This window comes from Struthio camelus, chromosome 2 (genome assembly GCF_040807025.1).
Source record: "Struthio camelus isolate bStrCam1 chromosome 2, bStrCam1.hap1, whole genome shotgun sequence".
NCBI classification, from domain to species: Eukaryota; Metazoa; Chordata; class Aves; order Struthioniformes; family Struthionidae; genus Struthio; species Struthio camelus.
In genome coordinates this window covers 169,924,976-169,942,590 of record NC_090943.1, presented here as the reverse complement: position 1 = coordinate 169,942,590, position 17,615 = coordinate 169,924,976, and the positions used below count along the sequence as shown (strand labels likewise).

Here is a 17,615-nt window from a genome sequence, read left to right as displayed (position 1 = left end):
AAGCTGCAATAAAGAGAGAAGAGAAATATTATTGATCTTTCATCAGGTAATTTTCTTCTTTCAAGTACCGGCATTGGCCTCTTAATAGCGATTCTTGAGCTGAATCCTTTTTTCCCCCTAGAGAACAAATTTGCTATCAGCAGCAGAGGTTTCTGATAACTGGTCTCACAGTTTTACATTTGAATGGATTGGGTCAATGGGATATTGCCGTTGTCCCACACTGTAAACAGAGAGTTGCTATATCTGAGTTCATTATATACTTGGTTCATTGCCTTCTGCCAGCAGAAAAAAGATAGTGTTGCCTTACCTGAAAGAAACTTGAGAGCCTGTTGATTTACAATGAATTTCCTCAGACCTTTTATTCTGTTTTTTTTTTTGTTTTTTTTTTTTTTTTTTATCATCTTATTATATGTTTATGCCCAAGTCTTATTAGGGAAGTATCTCTTAGAAGTTTAATTTTTTGGACCACTGGCAGTGCATTTTAATTGTTGCTCTTCCCGTGGAGATACATGTCCTTTTGGCCACAGCCTAAGTTGTTCTGTCATGGACCACGGATGGTGATTTGCACAATTCCTCTAATAGCAATGCCTTCTGGGTTCTAGTGCAAAATTTATTGCCCCACAAAATAGGGTCTTCATTCACATGGCCGCTCTTGCGAGTGTTTTATTGGCCAATAAAGTGCCTTGTGTTTTTGTAATCTAAGTGCTAGGCTGCTTTATGATCTGATGTAAGCTAGAGGGTGGTGGGGAAGAGCGGCTTGCCGTACATTGGGAGTTAGGCATTATTGTCAGCTGATGATCTGAACGATGTTTAAGTGGATGAAATGTGGGGCTGATCATGAGAGAAGCCTCACCGGCAGCATTTCCTTTAAGACTTTATTTCTTTTTGGAAACTTAATCATTCTTAAAAAGAGACAGAGACAACTTCCTGCCTGCTGGATTTAAACGTTGCTAGAAAGGCACGGCACTTTCAAGTGAAACATAAGCTGAATGCAGAGGACAGTGAAGGAGATGATAGGAAGAAAAATATTTAGAGATCAAGAACTGAGTATTTTGAGTGTACTGCACTCTGCATAGGGTAAATATATTAATTTTGCTTGCACTTCACGCTTGCCCTTATGCTCAGAAAGTTGCGGAGATGTCAGACTTAAAGAGGCGTATGAAGTAGATGAGCTAGAGCAATAGGTGGTAAGTAGGCTGCTGTGATCCATTTCTCTTCTCAGCACAATTCCTTTTAGTCATCTCAGTTCTTTCTGAAAACAAAGTACAATATAAAAACAAACAAAAACACAATGAAAAATCCTACTCTCAAGTAAACAGATTTTAAAGCCATTTTCTTCCATATATTATTTTAACTTTGTTTCCTTTTCTCCCCTGTCTTGCTCAGAATCAGACAAATCAGATTTTGGCCAATACGCTTCACGGAAATGCGTTCAGAAAGTATAAGCATTGTTGCCAGCTTCAAGGTTTATGCTTCACTTTGTGCTTTAAAATGTCTCTTTCCTCCAGCCAGCTTTCCAGCTGCATCCCACTGTGCTCTGAAATCACTTCTAGGGCAGGGAAAGGAGGAGGCAGAGAGAGAAAACAGGTCAAAGTTGTGCAGCAGTTAACATCTCTGGGTTCACTCTTTCCAGGAAGTTAATGGAGCTGGTCACAAAGGTAAAACATAACCGACATCAGCAGAAATCCCATTAGTTAGAGCAGAGGTTCCCAACCCATGGTACACGCAGCAGTCAAATGTCATACCCGGCAGCACTGGGAGCATCTGCCCTGGAAAGGAGCTGCAAGGTGACTGCCTTTGGTGGTAACTTTTTACTGTCGAAAGCAACAGCAGTTTGCAGGTCCCAGGTCTGGTCCTTGCATCATTTGACCAGTGAGTCTGAGACCTTCGCTTCTGGCTCACGACATGGGTGTACACGTGGAGAGGAAACGTAGGGTGAATTTTAGGTGGGCAAAGGAGTGGTTTGAGCATCCCACAGGGTGGCGAGGTGTGATCCAAGGACTGCAGTGAGAAGGCATGACGTCTTGATTCAGGGCAGCAGAGCTGTGCAGGTGGAGGGTGTGAGTGGTTGGAGGTTCTGGTTTTGCTCTGAGAGTGCATGGAGATGTAATGGGGCACAGGATCAAGTCCTAGCTCAGGGGAATTTATTTATTTAGGGAATATGTGGTTCTACAGTAGGGCATGCGACTTTGGGGGGATAGGTATAGAGCAGTAAGTAAACTGTTAGTATGCAGCTGGCTTTTTTATTTTATGGAATTAGAGAACACAGGACTGGTGTTTGGCTTAGGTGAACTGGGTGATGTCCTTGGGGGCATGGAGAAGACAGGGACAAGAAACTGAGTTCCTCCTACGAAGGGTGCATAGGAGAGAGGGTTGGGCTCTTGGACCAGGAAGGTGAGATGTGCGGCAGCTGGGAAGGTTTTGGGAACATAAGCGTGTTTGAGCACATAAAGGTACCATATCTTGTTTTTTCTGTGGACAGAAAGGTGTGCGGATGTACTGCATGGTACATGCAAGGATGCTTCTGCATTTAGGAAGATATGGGTTAACTGCCCGTGGGCCCTGCAGGTGATCTCGGCATGTGAAGTAGACATGTCCAGGAAGGCTAGATGTATCCAAATCAGCGGCTGACTAACCCCAAAATCTCCATATGCCATCTGAACAAAGTTTCTCTGTGGAAGAGAAAGAGGTGTCAGATTTTGGAATCCTTACACATCTGCCTCGGAAGCCAAAAGCTACTGCCGCTGCCTCTGCTGTTTCTCCCGTCTCTGCCAGTGATGGTACTCTAGCAAATTAAATGGATGAGGAGTTCCCTAAATGTTTGGTTACTTTGCATGATACTTTGTTGTCAGTGGATTTTGCATCTGTTTTCAGCATCTGTCATAAATAGAGCGCCATTTGTATTGTCCAGACGTCTTAACTAATTGAAATTTACAGCGGAATATTTATTAACTGTGGCATGAAGGTTTATGAAGGGTTTCTTCAAAGCCCAAACTAGTAGATGGACTGCTAACAAACGTGACATCCCACTGGTCACATTGGCTTTTGGTGCTTTGTGGTGACTCTTCCTACACTTGTCATCTGGGACAGGGGGGTCAAGGTAACTTAATCAGATACGCTTCCTTTGTGGACGTGATTCCTTCTGAAATACGCAGCACTCGTTTCTTAGCACGGCTGAACGTGGAGCTTTTGTATTTGCACGCTGCTGCAATACTTTTCGGATGTTTGTCTGTTGATGCTGAAAGCTGAGCTTCCTGGAGATGCTAAACCATCTCTTTTTGCACTTTGGACTATAAAAGAACTGCTTGGTCGTGGCCCTTCTTTTTCAGTTTCTTGCTAGTCAAAGGGTAGACATTATTCACAGGTTTATAAGACAGCCTGTTTGTTACACATTCGCAATTTCAGTAGTGCAATCACTGTTAATACCTTTTTGTTCTCACTTAAATCCTGACTGAGGAATTGGGTTTAGGCATACTGCTTATTTTAAGTATACACTTAGGAGCTCCTGTTGCTTATTACGTCTATCTAGAAATAAGCAAATAATAATAGCAAGCTGAAAAAATGTCTCAAGTTCTTTGTTTGCCTCTCATATGTTACTCACCTCACAAAATAAAGCACACCTCACATGTATTTGAGTGAAATGGATTCATTTTTCAATTGAAATTGCTGGATTTTAAGCAAAGTTGGGATTTTTAAAAATGAAACATGACTCTCCTTGGGTGAAAATGCCTCTCTCTTAGAAATGTGTGTGATTTATTTGCCTTTTGCGTGTGTTTGCTCTGCATGTTCTTGCCACCGGAAAGTTTGGCAGCAAGAAAACACATGAAACAGCAAAAACATCTGTTGAAAAAATAGACTAAAATCACAATAGATCTACGTCTCTGTTCACCAAAACTTTCTATACTCGTACCTACAAAGCACCTGCTCGGTTATTGATGATGGTTTCAGTATAGTTTCTCAAGGAGACCTGAAGCAATCGATCACCCATTCACATCAGTAAAGTGCCCTTCATCTCTGCTTTTCGCAGTGCTGTATTGACTATTAAAGCCACGTTAAATGCTAAGACCAAGAGAGCAAGCATGGGAAAGTTAATAGGCTACATTAGGCTACAGAGCAATTTATCTGCAGTCATTTTGTCCCTGCCATTCTTACCTGTATGTGTGCATGTAGGACGCTGTCTTCCAGACGTGTACACCCCCATTCACTCACCAAGGCTCTATCCAAATTTCTTCTTCAGTGGGGATTATTCACAGCAACTCACATGGCAGCCCTCTGGTAAAGACCCACAAGTAGGTATTGGTGCAGGTACCGAGGGGGACGAATTGCCATATGATCGGTAACACGGTAGCACATCAGATTTTTTTAAAAGCATGTAGCCCTGACAGAATACCTGGCCCAGTGTGCAGAATTTAAACTAAAATGTTGTCTTCAGATTTGCCTGCTGAAGGAAATGACGATACCATCCTACTCCGCTCATGTTTGGCCAGTGACACAGGACATCTGGGCCATACGTAGCGTTGACCTGTGGAAGGGAACTGCAGGTAGCATGGCACGTTAACAGTAAGAGGAATGCTCTAATGGTTTTGCAATGCCCTATATGTGGATATTTGGGTGAGGAAGCACCGTTTCTCCCTCAGGAACCTGGAAAATAGATGCAAGCACAAAATGCAGCTGCTCATTCGGAGGCAGTGGTTGGCCCGAGACATCATGGTCTGAATGCCATATGTAACCCTAAAGCTGCGTAGAACCGCCAGCGAAATAACGACCTACGTTCTGGTCTTTTTGGAGAGGCTGAAGAACCTGAAGGAAAGGGGTGAGGCTCAGCTGTGCCTGGCTCTTTGCGGCTGGCCAGAGGATGGAAAGGTCGTAAAACCCACACTCTTATTTATGGACTTCCATGCTGGGGTGCAGGCCATCTCAGGCTGCCCGGTAGGGCTGGATTTTGGTGTGTGCTCACCCATTGCAGGATGTGCACAAAGCCGCTGCAGAGCAAAGCCTGGCATCAAAACAGGTATGACAAAATTGAGGTCAGCCGGTGGCTATGGTGGGACACAGGGCTGTAGACACTGGGATTGGCATTAAAGTACAGTATATAGGGTGCCGTGCTGCATGTTTGCATGCTTTCCAGCATATAGAAAAGATGACTTGGAAACGGAGAGTGTGCTTGACAGCAGCCCAAGGGTGGGGAGAAGCTCCAGGAGGCTTTCCACAACCCTGCACTTGGTCACTCTTGCAGAAGAGGGTTTTGGTGGTGAGTGTGCAGCCAGCTGGGCCAGGCCTCTCCGTGCTGAGAACTGACGCAGCGTGGGGGGCAGCCGGAGACGTGGGAGTTAGGGATGGCACCAGTGACTCAGCTTGCAGATGGCTACAGGGCTGCGGAGAAAAGTTGATCCCAATCTGGCATCGCTCGGATACCGGCTGTAGCTTTCTGTTTTGCTGGCATCAAAGGACCACTTCGCCGTTCCCTGAAAGGCTGGGAAATTGCTAACTGGCTTCTCCCCTTTCTGGTGGTATCCTGGAAGTCAGGAGCTAACATCACAGGAGCGTGTGTTACGGGAAAGCGTTGCGTTTGAGCAGGTAACGACAGCCCGCTTGTTTTCGTCCGCAGGAAACGCTCAGGCTTCTGCATATTGTTTCTTGCATTTTGTTTCTTTGCGCTTGCGATCTGCTGGAGGCGCAGAACAAAAGGAAGTTTGCCTATATTGGAGTCCGCACACGTACTGTTTCTATGAAGATTTAGGTGTTAGAAACATTAGAAAGCGTCTAGGCCTCTGCGTATGTCAGAGAAGGGGGAAAATTTCAAACGCTCTTGTATAGTATATATATATATTTTTTTTTTTTTTTTTTCTGTGTTCCTGGAATATGTGCGGGACTAAGAAGCTGCCCTGCTCCCTCCTGTCTCTCTCTGCAAGTCGACTGGCTCCATTTAGAGTCCTGAATGCAGCAGCCCCGAGTTTTGGATGGGGGCAATCCTGCTGAAGAACCGTGGAGCGACAGCTCCGATCCATGCTTCAGCAAAGAGCAAGAGTGAATTAGTGCCAGAAACGTGTGGAGACCACTGTGTGTAGTTATCTAAATGTTGAATATCGCTTTGCTGTTTTCTGGCTTTTTTTTTGCAGCTGCATCTGTCTGTGCGGGTGAGAAGGGCTGCAGGACTCCACGCCTGTGACCTCTTCGTTACAGAGCCTGAGCCGTGGTCCCCTCGTTAGTGCAGAAATGCCAAAAAAAAAGGCAACAGAGTTTGAAAGCATAGGCAAAAGAATGCAAATAGTCGTGGTTGGAGGATATTTATCTTAGGGCACTACAAGGATAAGTGGGGCAACGCTGAAAGTCCAGGTCGTCAGACGGGAAAGGAGAGGGATCCGTTTGCTTTGTACAGAAATGTTATGCCGGAGAACTGACTGCTCCAACTTGGGGACAAAATACGTTGCAAGAAGAGGGAAGAAGAAGTAATCAGTTTAGCAGCACCTGGAGGGAAACAAAAGAAGAAGAAGAAGAAAAAAAAAAAGACTATCTTGATCAGTAGGCGCCAGGGTTCATCAAAATGAAGTTACGGCGAGCTAAATTAATTTCTGTCTTTGATAAGCTAAGAGGCTTACTGGATAATGAGAGAGAGGGAGGTGTAGTACAGCCCGGTTCTAGCAAGGCATTTCTGAAGGATCTGAAGGGCTCTTTTACTGGGAAACGAAGTGAAACTTTTGTCAAATCGAAATATACCCTGGAAAAGTATGGGTGGGGGACGGAAAAATGAGCTGCGGGGTAACTACAGGCAGTGAAGTCGTTAACCGGCTTCCCACGGGGTCCTGTTTTGGGCACGTGCTGATCAAGTCTGTCCATGACGTAGGGTTGAGACGGGGTCCAACACACTGTCCTAGAGATAATTTAATTGCAAAGCACAAACCTGAATTTCTGGCAGCAGAGCAATGAGTAACTGGTTGCTTACCAAGACGGGACAAATCCTGTCGGGGAGCAGCTTTAATTAGAATAAGCATTCTCTCTATTTTAATGACAGTTGTTTCTTATTTGTTCATTACTTATTTTTAAGAGGTGATGGTAGGGGGGGGAAAAAAAAAAGTGCCTGGTGGATATTAAAAATGCCATTTTGCTGGGGTTTGCAATGTTATTTATATTGCCCTGGTTGCATTGCAGTGATGAAATTGTACGTTTTGAGGGCTGCTGTCTGGCTGGAACTCGTATATTTTAATCCGAAATTGCTGAACAGTGCAGCTGTTCACCTAAAACCGTGCTCGTCTCCAGAGATGACACAGCACCGGTGCCAGGTGGATTTAAAACACCTACCCTTCTCTTCCCACGCAGCCGCATACCATCCCCTTCGCTGCCTACAGACAAATAGCGCCACATCTCCTAATACGTTCCCGGTGACAGGCAAATTGGAAATCTATGATACTTTTATTATATAATACAGCGTGCAGCTTGAAACTGGGAAGTAGTGGTCCGTTTTTCTCCCTGCGGGATGATTTACACCTATGCAAAGAGCATTGCCGACAGGCTGGAATTGCAGCTCTCGTTTTGCACGGGCGCGAAACCTTCCCCGGCGGGCGAAATCAGACCCTCAAAAAGAAAAGCCCCAAGAAGTTGTGTCGGTTTGGAGCAGATTTACCTTTCCTTCCTTAAGGCGACTTTAACGATACAGTAAAGAGAGTTTAAGGCTGGGCAAGCCAACCTTTTCTCCTCACTCATCCTTCTGCTTTCTTTACACCTGCAGTAAACGCTGGGAGACGACAGGCGCCCGCTGCTTTAATCCCTCCCCGGGCGCCAAAGCACAGCCGGCAGGGCCAGGGGACCGTCACCGCCGTTTGCTGCTTTTTATCTGAGCGGTGCGAGTGCAACCCAGATTTCCCACTTCTGGAAATACCCTCCGCTCTATTCGAGGATGAGTTGGGCCGCTTAGGAGACACCTAAGAAAGGGGGAGTCTGAGCCTCAGCTGCTGCAAATACCCCTTGCTAGTCCGTGGCTGTCTCTGAGGTCCTTACATCAAGTTTAATATATGTACGTGTGTAGTTTACCAGGCTTCAGCCCTTCACAAAAAGCAGCTCTAAGAGAACGGCTGAAGTCTTAGGGTGTGAATAATTTCCTTACGCATGCTCCATGCGCCCTGGACGTATTTATGCCTCCGACGACTATGGAAGACACGTAGATGCCGATATGCAGCCTATATCTGCCTGAGCCAGAGATCGTGCGGCTCAGCGCTCTGCTTCATATAATGTAATTTTTACCTCTTTCGGTAAAAGAAAACTGCAGTGAGCGTTAAGCAGCTGCTGCGTTAAAAAGTAAGTAAGTGCACCGTTTAAGGGAGAGTAGGCAACCTGGCTTAATTATAGCCAAACCTACTTGACCACCCGCTCCTTACATGTATGAAAGTACTCCGTTGCTCTTCCGTTGTGCCAAATGGGATGCTAAATCTAGTGCAGTTTAAGCTAGGGCAGTAAAGGTGTTCTCGATCTGCACCTGGCAAACTTGTTATTGCCCTTCTCTCGGGGCTCAGGGCAGAGTGAAATGAGCCATATCGTACATTGTAAATGCCTTTCACCTGCTGCAAGCGGAGCACAACCCGCTTTAGGATTATGCTGAACGCAGGCACGGCGAGACGGAGAGAAGTCTTCCCGCTGTCGGTCTTTGTGGGTTATTTTTGGGGGGGGGGGCTGATTTTTTTTTTGTTTTTTTGACTTGGTCGTTCACCAAGAGTCTCGAAGAACGGCGCAAACTGTAAGTAAGCTACTGCACCCGATCCTGCAGAGAAGTGAAACAGCAGCCGCTGCGGCCTCCTCTTTGCTGCACTCATTCTGCAACTGCGTGAATAAATTACAGATACGATGGTTGCAAGAGCAAAGCCGTGAGCAGCTGCGCGCCCCGGGGCTTACGGACTCAGTGGACCGTAGTTCTCTGATACAGAAAACAGCAGCTGTAGAAAACTCTTAGGCGGCGGTACGGCATTTCTTGTATTATTTAGTGCATCGTCTTTGCAATCTTGGTATATACAGAAATGCACAGCAAGAGGTGTTATTCTGCCTAACAGGTGCCCTTTTTATTTACTTATTTTTTCTTAGTGTGCTTATTTTCAGAGTTGCAGTGTAGCCAGGTTAAGTGTTTTACGACGTCTCTATTTTAGGTACGTTGCATCTCTATAGGTTATTTAACTTATTATTTTGTGGAAGGCTTTTCTCAGCGTTAAATTTTGTTCGTCAGAGACACCCCTTTAGTTAATCGCCACTCTTTCATGGGGAGAGGAATACAGAGAAAGCTAATAATAATACTGATAATAATGATAACAACAACAACGACGTGCCTTATTATTATTACATATTAAAAGAAAATGCTGCAGCGAGTGGAGTCTCAAGGCCTCTACTTTTAATGAAGATCTTAATAGCATTTAAAGTAAATTAAATTAAATATAATCACTGTCTGATTTCTGAGTGTGTCTCTGAGGCTGAAGAATAAGAAGGTAATTGTGCCGATAGCATGCTGGGAAGTGCCAAAATCAAGCACCAGGGTGTTGGTTAAAGTGCATTATTTCTTGTAACCCCACTTCCTTTGTTGAAGCAAATCAGGGCAAAGCTTGTGTAAGGCATGGATTTTTTCCTTAGGCTATGTAGCATCAAATTGACTTTAGAATACAAATGAAGGAGACTTTATTTAGCTTTAGAAATTGAAAAGGCTCTGATGCATAAGTCTGACCAGCCATTTTGCTTTGGGGATGGGGGATTGTGGGAACGTGAATCCCTGACTTGTTCTTCAGGCAGATAATTTAATGAGGTCTGCCGAATGACTGGACGTCAACGCCGGTGTCTTGCATGGCGTTAAAAGGAACTAGCTGTGGAAGGCTCAGCCTTGAAACGGCTTCTTGTGGAATTCTTGCACTCAGGGGCCAGATTTGTTCAATTAAAAGATATGGGATGAGACCAAATGTGTAGTCTTGAAGGTAGATGATGTGGCAGAATTCGATTCCCAGTTTTCTGTCTTGCGATGAGAGTATGGAGTACCTGTCTCTCTCTCTCTGGTAGATAAGACCTCTTATATCTTCAAGTAGAAGTGACGCATTTTATCAGCTAGTGCAGCGGGTCCTAGGATCATTAATAATGAAATTCCTTTTGGTGAATAAATAAACAAGTGGAATCTTCATTTAGGTAAGGAGAGCTCGGAATAACTCATTACTGATCCAATCTTCTCTCCATATTTGTTTCTGTTTCCTGTACGGTGACAAAAGTAGTCCATGTCTTCTATTTGCTTGTTCAGTCCTTAGCGTACATCCAAATTACTGTTCTGCAGCTCAGGAGATGTTACATTCAAGGTACGCTAAGCTTTCATTTGTATACCTGTTAGGTACAATTACTCTACTTTTACCTCGGACAGCTTTCCCACCTGTGCTGTCTGTGTAAAGATCTTGCTTAAGTGGATAAAAGCTGCCAAACTTGCTGTGGGGGTGAACCTTGCAGTTCATGGTGTCTATGGCATGTGAAGAACTGTAGCTTGTGCTTTTGGGGGCCATGCACAGGGCGAAGCGTTACAGGAGTGTCAGTGTGAGGGTTAGTAGATGGCAGATGAGGAGACATTCATGGGATCTCTTCAGGGGTTGAGAGGATTTAGGACAGGGAATCATCTGAGAGTCTCTCTCTGTGACATTCCCTTCTTTATATGCTTTTCAGAGAAGGATTCAAGAGATAGAAGGAAAGGATAAGGGTCTAGCATGATCAGAAACCCAGGGCTCATTGGTCAGTAAGGTTTGGCCACTTTAGTAACCAGACAGAAGGACGAAGCTGCTGTGACCAGGTGAAAATGCCTGTCAGTGGAATACGTGCTGAGAGGAAGGTCTCAGTTTATTTATAGTCAAGGTTATAGTAAAGACTGTGTTTTGGGGCTGGGAGGGAGGTCCTAAAGGGAGGCGCTGGAAGAGTTGGCATAAGTCTTGAAAGAGTAGGCCTCTGTCAGTCCTGACAAAACAGCAGAAAGGGGCTAAAGGGCTGGGACACAGTATGGGTCTTGGAGGCAGAGGAGCCATAAAGAGTCTTCTTAACATTTTATAATCAAAAACTGTCCATTCCCTTCACATCCTGCCTACCCTGAAAAAGAGCAGCTAACAAATGTGTCTTTTCAGTACCTCCATGGCTCAAATGTGGCACTCAAGGAGGAAAAAAGATCCTTCTCTCCAGATGTTTCTTGAGCCTTTGTAGAGTTTTTGACTGAAACATAATGGAAAAGGTACTCCTTTCTGAACAGCGTGGTGTGAAGTGCTCCTTGGAGATGTTTGGAGACTGAAAATGCTCTGTTGACCTTACAAAGCTTGGGAACCACTTGTCTGAGCTGAAAGAGTTTGTGTCTCTCCCACTAATTTGAGTGGTCCTAAACAAAGATGCTGGCAACCAGTACTTGCAAGAAATAATGATAATGGAATTAATGGTGTATAATAAAGGTAAAACCGTGAGAGGACATTTGACTGGTTTGGCTTCCTGACTGCATGTTTCAGGGCTTTGAATGTGACACTCGCATCTTCGGACTGACACTATTTCCTCAGAGTTACTGAGTCATTAGCAGGGATTTGACCATGGTAAGTCAGGAAAACTAGATTTGTCCTACTCAACTTCCGCCTTTTGGAATTTCTCTCAAAAACCCCTGGGCAGAACCATCACATAGCTCCCTGGTTGCATTTTTTTTTTTTACTATACATCCCCATTTTTCTTTCAACATTATTAGTTGCAATACCACAAGTCCATGATGGCCTGGCTACCTGCCTACCCCATATTTTTGCCTTGTCTACCACGACTGGTTTTGCAGGTCCACAGCTATCATTCCGTGCTGAACACAGGAGAGATATTTTAGGCCACTCCTGGCTAGCATTTCCTGCAGCCTTCTGGTTGCCATTGCTGCTGAAAGCCCCTTCCTAGTGAAAGCCTTACTGTCGTTGGATGTGGTTTGAGTCCTGTTGTCTCAACTGTTCTGTGGTTTGAAAAAGTTACTTTAAGTGTCTCACTAAGCAGTTAATTTCAATCGCAATTCCCCTCATCTCTCCTTTTCTGCAGGCACGCAACACAGCAAGAGACTAATAAAACCATCACGACTAGCACCAAAGCCATCAAGCAGCTGTCTGAGGTTGTCAGAGGCTCATCCAGGGTATGTGTCATTCAAGATACTTTTGGACAAAAGTGCTGAGTCCTACAGAGGGAGTAATAATGAGAAAAGGAAGTGGGGAGTGGGTGCTTTAAGGCTGTTGAGCTCCATGTCTTGTTATAATTTGCTTTCTCGTTATGCAACGGAAAACACAGCTTGTATTCGTAAGTCACCACTGGAAAAACAACTGCAGGAACCAATTCGTCTCCCAAAGCTGGATCTTCTGGAGCTAGAAGTCAACAGCTCAGTAAAAAACCTTGACTAGCTCACACTGTACCTACTCGGGGTATCATGCAGCTTAGGTGAAAGTACTAAAGAAATCTTCGGGTTATACATGAATTTGGCATTGGTTAGAGACTCTACTGCACGATGGGTGCACTGGGTGCAGATGAGTTAGGAAATGTGTTTAAGTATCTGTACAGGGCAAAGTATTAGAATATATTGGGATGTGGCATTCATTCAGTGCTATACACTTGCTGGAAGGCCACGGTGGAGACAGATACTTACCGGGTGCGGCCAGAGCAGATCAGGTTTTTGAACATTTACTCGACCACAATCCCATCTCTTGAAGTGAAGCCTGCAGTGACTGCTCTCCATGAGTAGGCATCAGTTTTAACACTTTAAGTCTTCCTTAACATGATAGTTTGATTTGTGATGGGCTGCAAACACTACTTTTTTTTCCTTTTTCTTACTTAATCCAAGTAGTAACGAGAGGGCAGCATGAAGACGTGAAAACTCCTGTGTGAGTTTTGATGGCTACAGGGTACAGAGGTGGCAGAGTTACGTTGGAGCTCTGTGAAGCGGAAGTTGCCTTTGTGACGATATGTCGATCTGGCTGTTTTGTGCTGATCTCCTGGATGCCTTTTGTGACCTAAATTGGGTCTAGAGGAGAATCAGGCAAGGTCATGTGAAAACCAATTATAGCGCCACACACACATGTCATTATTAGCCCTTGAAGCCCATGTGGTGTCCGGTGGGAACTGTCAGCAGAATTGCTTTTATTGTCAAGGGGAGAAAAATTGCTAAGTTAAAGAGAATATATTTAAGAGCTGAAGGAAATAGGTACACAAACAGTTATGGTAATATGAATATAAACTTGCAGCTCTCTATTGGCATCACATAATAACTTTTTCTGCTGCCTGGTCAATTAATTTAACCGATTTTATTTTTTTTTTTTAACTTTTCTAACAGTGTGCAGCTTAAATAATTAAACCTACAAATTTTGATAGAAAGCCTGTCACCCTTCTCCCTTATATAGAATAAATGGTTCTGGTGGGGTTTGGCTGCTGGGTCTGTCAGTCCCTCTTGGGGATCTGGGTAACATTCCAAACTTTCCTCCCATAAAATTTCTCACAGCATGAAAAGCCTTCCATTAATTTAGAGCTTTATAGTCAGTTCTTTCCGATCCATTATTCTGTGTATTGCTCTGCATGCACATACAGAAGAAAAGTTGTTTTTTTTTTTTTTTTTCTTATTTTCCAGCCGTAATGCACAGCCAGCAAGGTGCACTGTGGGAATTTCTCTGACTTCCCTTGACGATTTAGGTGCTACTAGAACTGTTGGAGTCAGGATGTCCACCTGGGCAAACTGATAGTATTTCAGGATAAAGATACTGATGTTAAGTGGACCAATGTGACACAAGGCAGGAGACTGATGTAAAATAACACATAGTTATACTAGGATTTCATTTCAAACTAACCTCAAAGGGCTTAAATAGAAAGGGCAAGTTTTTATAGGACGAGCGTTGGACCATTAGATCAACTCTCCAAGGAAACGGTCTTGTCTTATTCTGCATGTGTAACCAACATAAAGTTTATATTATCTGTAGAACAGGAATAATGATAATTACCCTATTCTAAAAATGATTTTTCGTCTTTGGATGAAGATCTGTAAGACTGGAATATTCTTCTATATTTAAATACTACCATTAAAAACTAGAGAGGCTTATCCCATCCTTTATAAATGTACATTTTTTTGTTCTTAAGCAGTTGTCTGCAACAGCTGAAATTGCTTCAAAGTTACTTAACCTTTTGGAGTAGTTGCTTTGGCATAGATTCACTGAGTTTTGTTTGCTTCCTTGATTTTTAAAGTAATGCCCACTTCCTCTCAGCTCATTCCCCTCTGCAAACTTGGACATTTGAGCTCATACATGCTTGAACTCTGCGATCCAGGAGGTGAAAGCGCCAAGAGAATTTCCGTTTCCTAGATGCTGGCCCTATCCACTCCACAGTTGAGGTTTGATCCCTTTATCTAAAAGCAGTGATTTTGTGGCACGCCAGATGGTTATGTACAGGCTTGACTGGAGTGTTTCTTCTGAGAACACATTGGTTTAAAATGTCCATTTAGTTATAAACATATTAATTGTAAGAACTAATTCTACTCCCACTAAAACCCCTGACAAAAATCCCATTGATTGGAATAAGACAGGGATTGGGGAAGAGATGGAAACCAGATTCCAATGAGAGCGATTAGTGGAAATAATGCAACAAAAAATGATTTTGATGTAAAGTAGTGGCATAGGCTATTACAAAGCTGGGATTCTTAGGTGGTTGTGGTGGATCTCACTTTTGCTCAGCAGTGCCTTTCGGTTGTGACATTTTATTGGTTTGTATTTTAATACCTGATAGTGCCCTGTTCAGAAGCACAGATGCAATGTGTCTAGATGTCTCATGTCAATTTAGGGTTGAAACACTCCTTACCCCAAATAATTGACGTCAGAAGGGTAACGTATTCAAATACTCAAACTAAAGAACTTTTGAATAGCTTTGCTACAAGGAGAAAAATCCCCTGGAGATAGATGTTAAACCATTGAACTTTCATTCAATCCTCTGTCTCATAGTTTAACGACTGCAGGATCCAGCTACACATCATATCCTAACTCTCAGTTGCTTTCCAATTTGAACTTTCCCATACGGAAACATCAGATCCCTGCTGCATTGGTCTGTTGTGCCAGCCTGATGGCGTACCAGTTGCCAAAGGTCTCAAAGCTTCTTGATGTATATTTAATGGAAGTTCCTGGTGTTGTTAATGCGGTCAAAAAGGAGGGCAGATGGATTTTTCCTCCTTGCTCAAGAAAAGTTAGAAATAGAATCCCATTTATTGCTATAAGAGAAATATAATAATAATATTTCTACCTTTATTAGTCTGTTATTGCATCCATTGGTGGGGCTACTGCTGCAGTAATTATCCTTTACTTGATATAAATACGATAAACATCTTTTCTCTGTAATGGAACATGTGCTGGGAAGAATCCAGCCTTCCTAATGACAGGTTGTCACAAGAGTGGGGGGCTCTGCAGGGCCTGCAGGAGTTGGTGGATATTTTCAGTATATCCCCTTTAAATACGGCTTGGATTGAACATAGATCAATATCTTGCTGGAGCCAGCTCCAGAGAGGAAGGCTTTCCATTTCGGGTACATACTTTGGAAAACAGATAAGTTGGATTCTGATAAGAGCTGTTGCAGCCCCAAGGCCAGTGAGAATAAGATTTTTGTGGGGGATGCAGTGGGCTTCAACCTCTCAAGTTCAATAAACTACCCATTAGCATCAAACCAGATGATGAACTCCATCATGTCGTATCATCTAAGCAAAGGACTTTTGATAGGAGGGTGTTCTAAGGTTATCGTATCCTGCTTTAAATGCAGGTAGACCAAGCCTGGCATTTGTTAAGTAGAAGCAGGATGCCACACTGCAACCATTTCGTTCTTTTGATGACGGTAAGGTCTTTACTTGCTTGTGTTTCACATGCCTTTAGGAACTGGTATTGGAGTGAGATCCCCTTCATGAAGTGGGCAGGACAGAAACATGTCCCAGTTTATATCCCTGCCAAGGAGAGTGTCCAGCTTAGGTGGTAAACTACACTGTAGCCATGACTTGAGCGTTACACTCAATAACTAAGACGGTATTTTTGGAGTTGTTTTTGCCTGAAAGTGCAAAGCATCTTGTGCTCCCTTGATAAAATAAAACCTTGTGGCATCCTGGTAGCCTCAGTGAAACTGATTTTTTTTTTTTTTTTTTTTTAATACCAGTTGTGCCCACCTTGTTTATGTGTTGTCTCCAGTGAGGGCTGTTACCCCTGGTCATAGACAAGCAGAACATGTTACTACTTGATTTATCCTTACAGACCTGCTAACACAGTTGTATTCACCATTGTCTTTCCAATACAGCAAGAGCGACTTCAGCTGGACAGGTTGAAGAACCAGCTGTCTGATGCCATCCAGCGATATGGGGCTGTACAGAAGGTGAGGGGCTCTCCCGCTTGCAAGCTTTAGTGCGTCAATTTGGGAACATTTTGAGCGGGTGCAAATGGACTTCTCAGGAGTGTGGACCATCTCCACAGACCTTCCCACCTGTAGTCCTTCCCTCTTTTCTTATATTATCAGCCAAGCAGGGTATGATTACACTGGAATATGCACACACATGCAACTGCAGAATAATTCAACAGCAGTAGGGGGGCAAAAAGTGCATTTGCTGGCTGTGGGTCGGGTGGACATTCAGAAGTAGCCATGGCATGGCCATGACGTCAGTTTGGTGCGTCTCCACTTTCTGGAGAGACGGGAGAGGAATTGCACAGTGTCCCCTCACCCCTTTTCTGTTTACAAGAAATACGTCTGTTTACAAGAAATACGCAGCCAACATCACTCTTACATTTAACCCACCTTATGGCTCTGCTATGGTATATGGCCTTGCTCTAAGGTTTCCAAACTCATCTTTTGGGTTAGACCTGTCACTGAGGAAAAGCTATTTAATAAAACAAACAAAGCCTGAAATCCAGCTCTTTCTTTTTTCTTCTTCACTCACTTTTTATCCTAGGGAGAGACAGTTGAGGAGCAGATTTGCTTTCCTTTTAAATGCCGTAGGAATGATGTAAATTTTCCGATGCCAAACTGCTTCTCTCTCATGCGGTGTTGTGTACATGTATCAGATTTGTTTGTATATACATCAGGATCAATCTAATCCTGTTTAAATACAACATGGGCAAACTCTGATTGCTTTCTTTACACTGCTCCAGTGAGCGTGACACATGCCTGCAACATATGGGAAGAATACACTAGGATTATACGGGTGTAATGAAATTTGGATGGCAACATGCACCTTATATTTTATTAGCACCAGTCTGTACTGTTTAATTTCCCAACACTTTCTGGCTATAGTTTAAAACAAAAAACAACCAAAAAAAAAGCTTTAAATTGCACTTCAACAGCATGTATATTGTATAATAGCTTTGTGCTATCTGTACAGTCATCTCTTCTTTTTAATACTTCGCTGCCCTGTTCAAGAGCCCAAGTATGGAGGATTAAATGAAATGACTTTATCCCATTAAATGAGAGTTTGGAAGGCTCCGGGTAAAGCGCTCCACCCCCATGTACGCACACCTTTTTTAAACTCCTGTGCAATTTATCTGAACGGTACATGTTTTACGTTTTTGTTTCTTTAAGTTTTTTTTTAAACCATCATCAGTACAGAAGTGCCAAAATTAGCCACTGCATTT

At 43.5% G+C, this 17,615-nt stretch overlaps 1 protein-coding gene across 43 annotated transcripts in view; it reads left to right on the top strand.

Moving 5' to 3' along the window:
* The window catches only part of TSNARE1 (t-SNARE domain containing 1), a 482,568-nt gene that overhangs the window by 209,932 nt on the left and 255,021 nt on the right, over positions 1–17,615 (top strand). For all 43 annotated transcript variants that reach the window (XR_011139363.1, XR_011139365.1, XR_011139361.1 and 40 more), the window contains 2 exons: positions 12,037–12,127; positions 16,291–16,365. Coding sequence is in view for 37 of the 43 variants with exons in the window: in XM_068933469.1 (XP_068789570.1) it covers positions 12,037–12,127; positions 16,291–16,365 (166 nt within the window). In the remaining 6 variants the exon portion in view is untranslated. The remainder of the gene's footprint in view (positions 1–12,036; positions 12,128–16,290; positions 16,366–17,615) is intronic.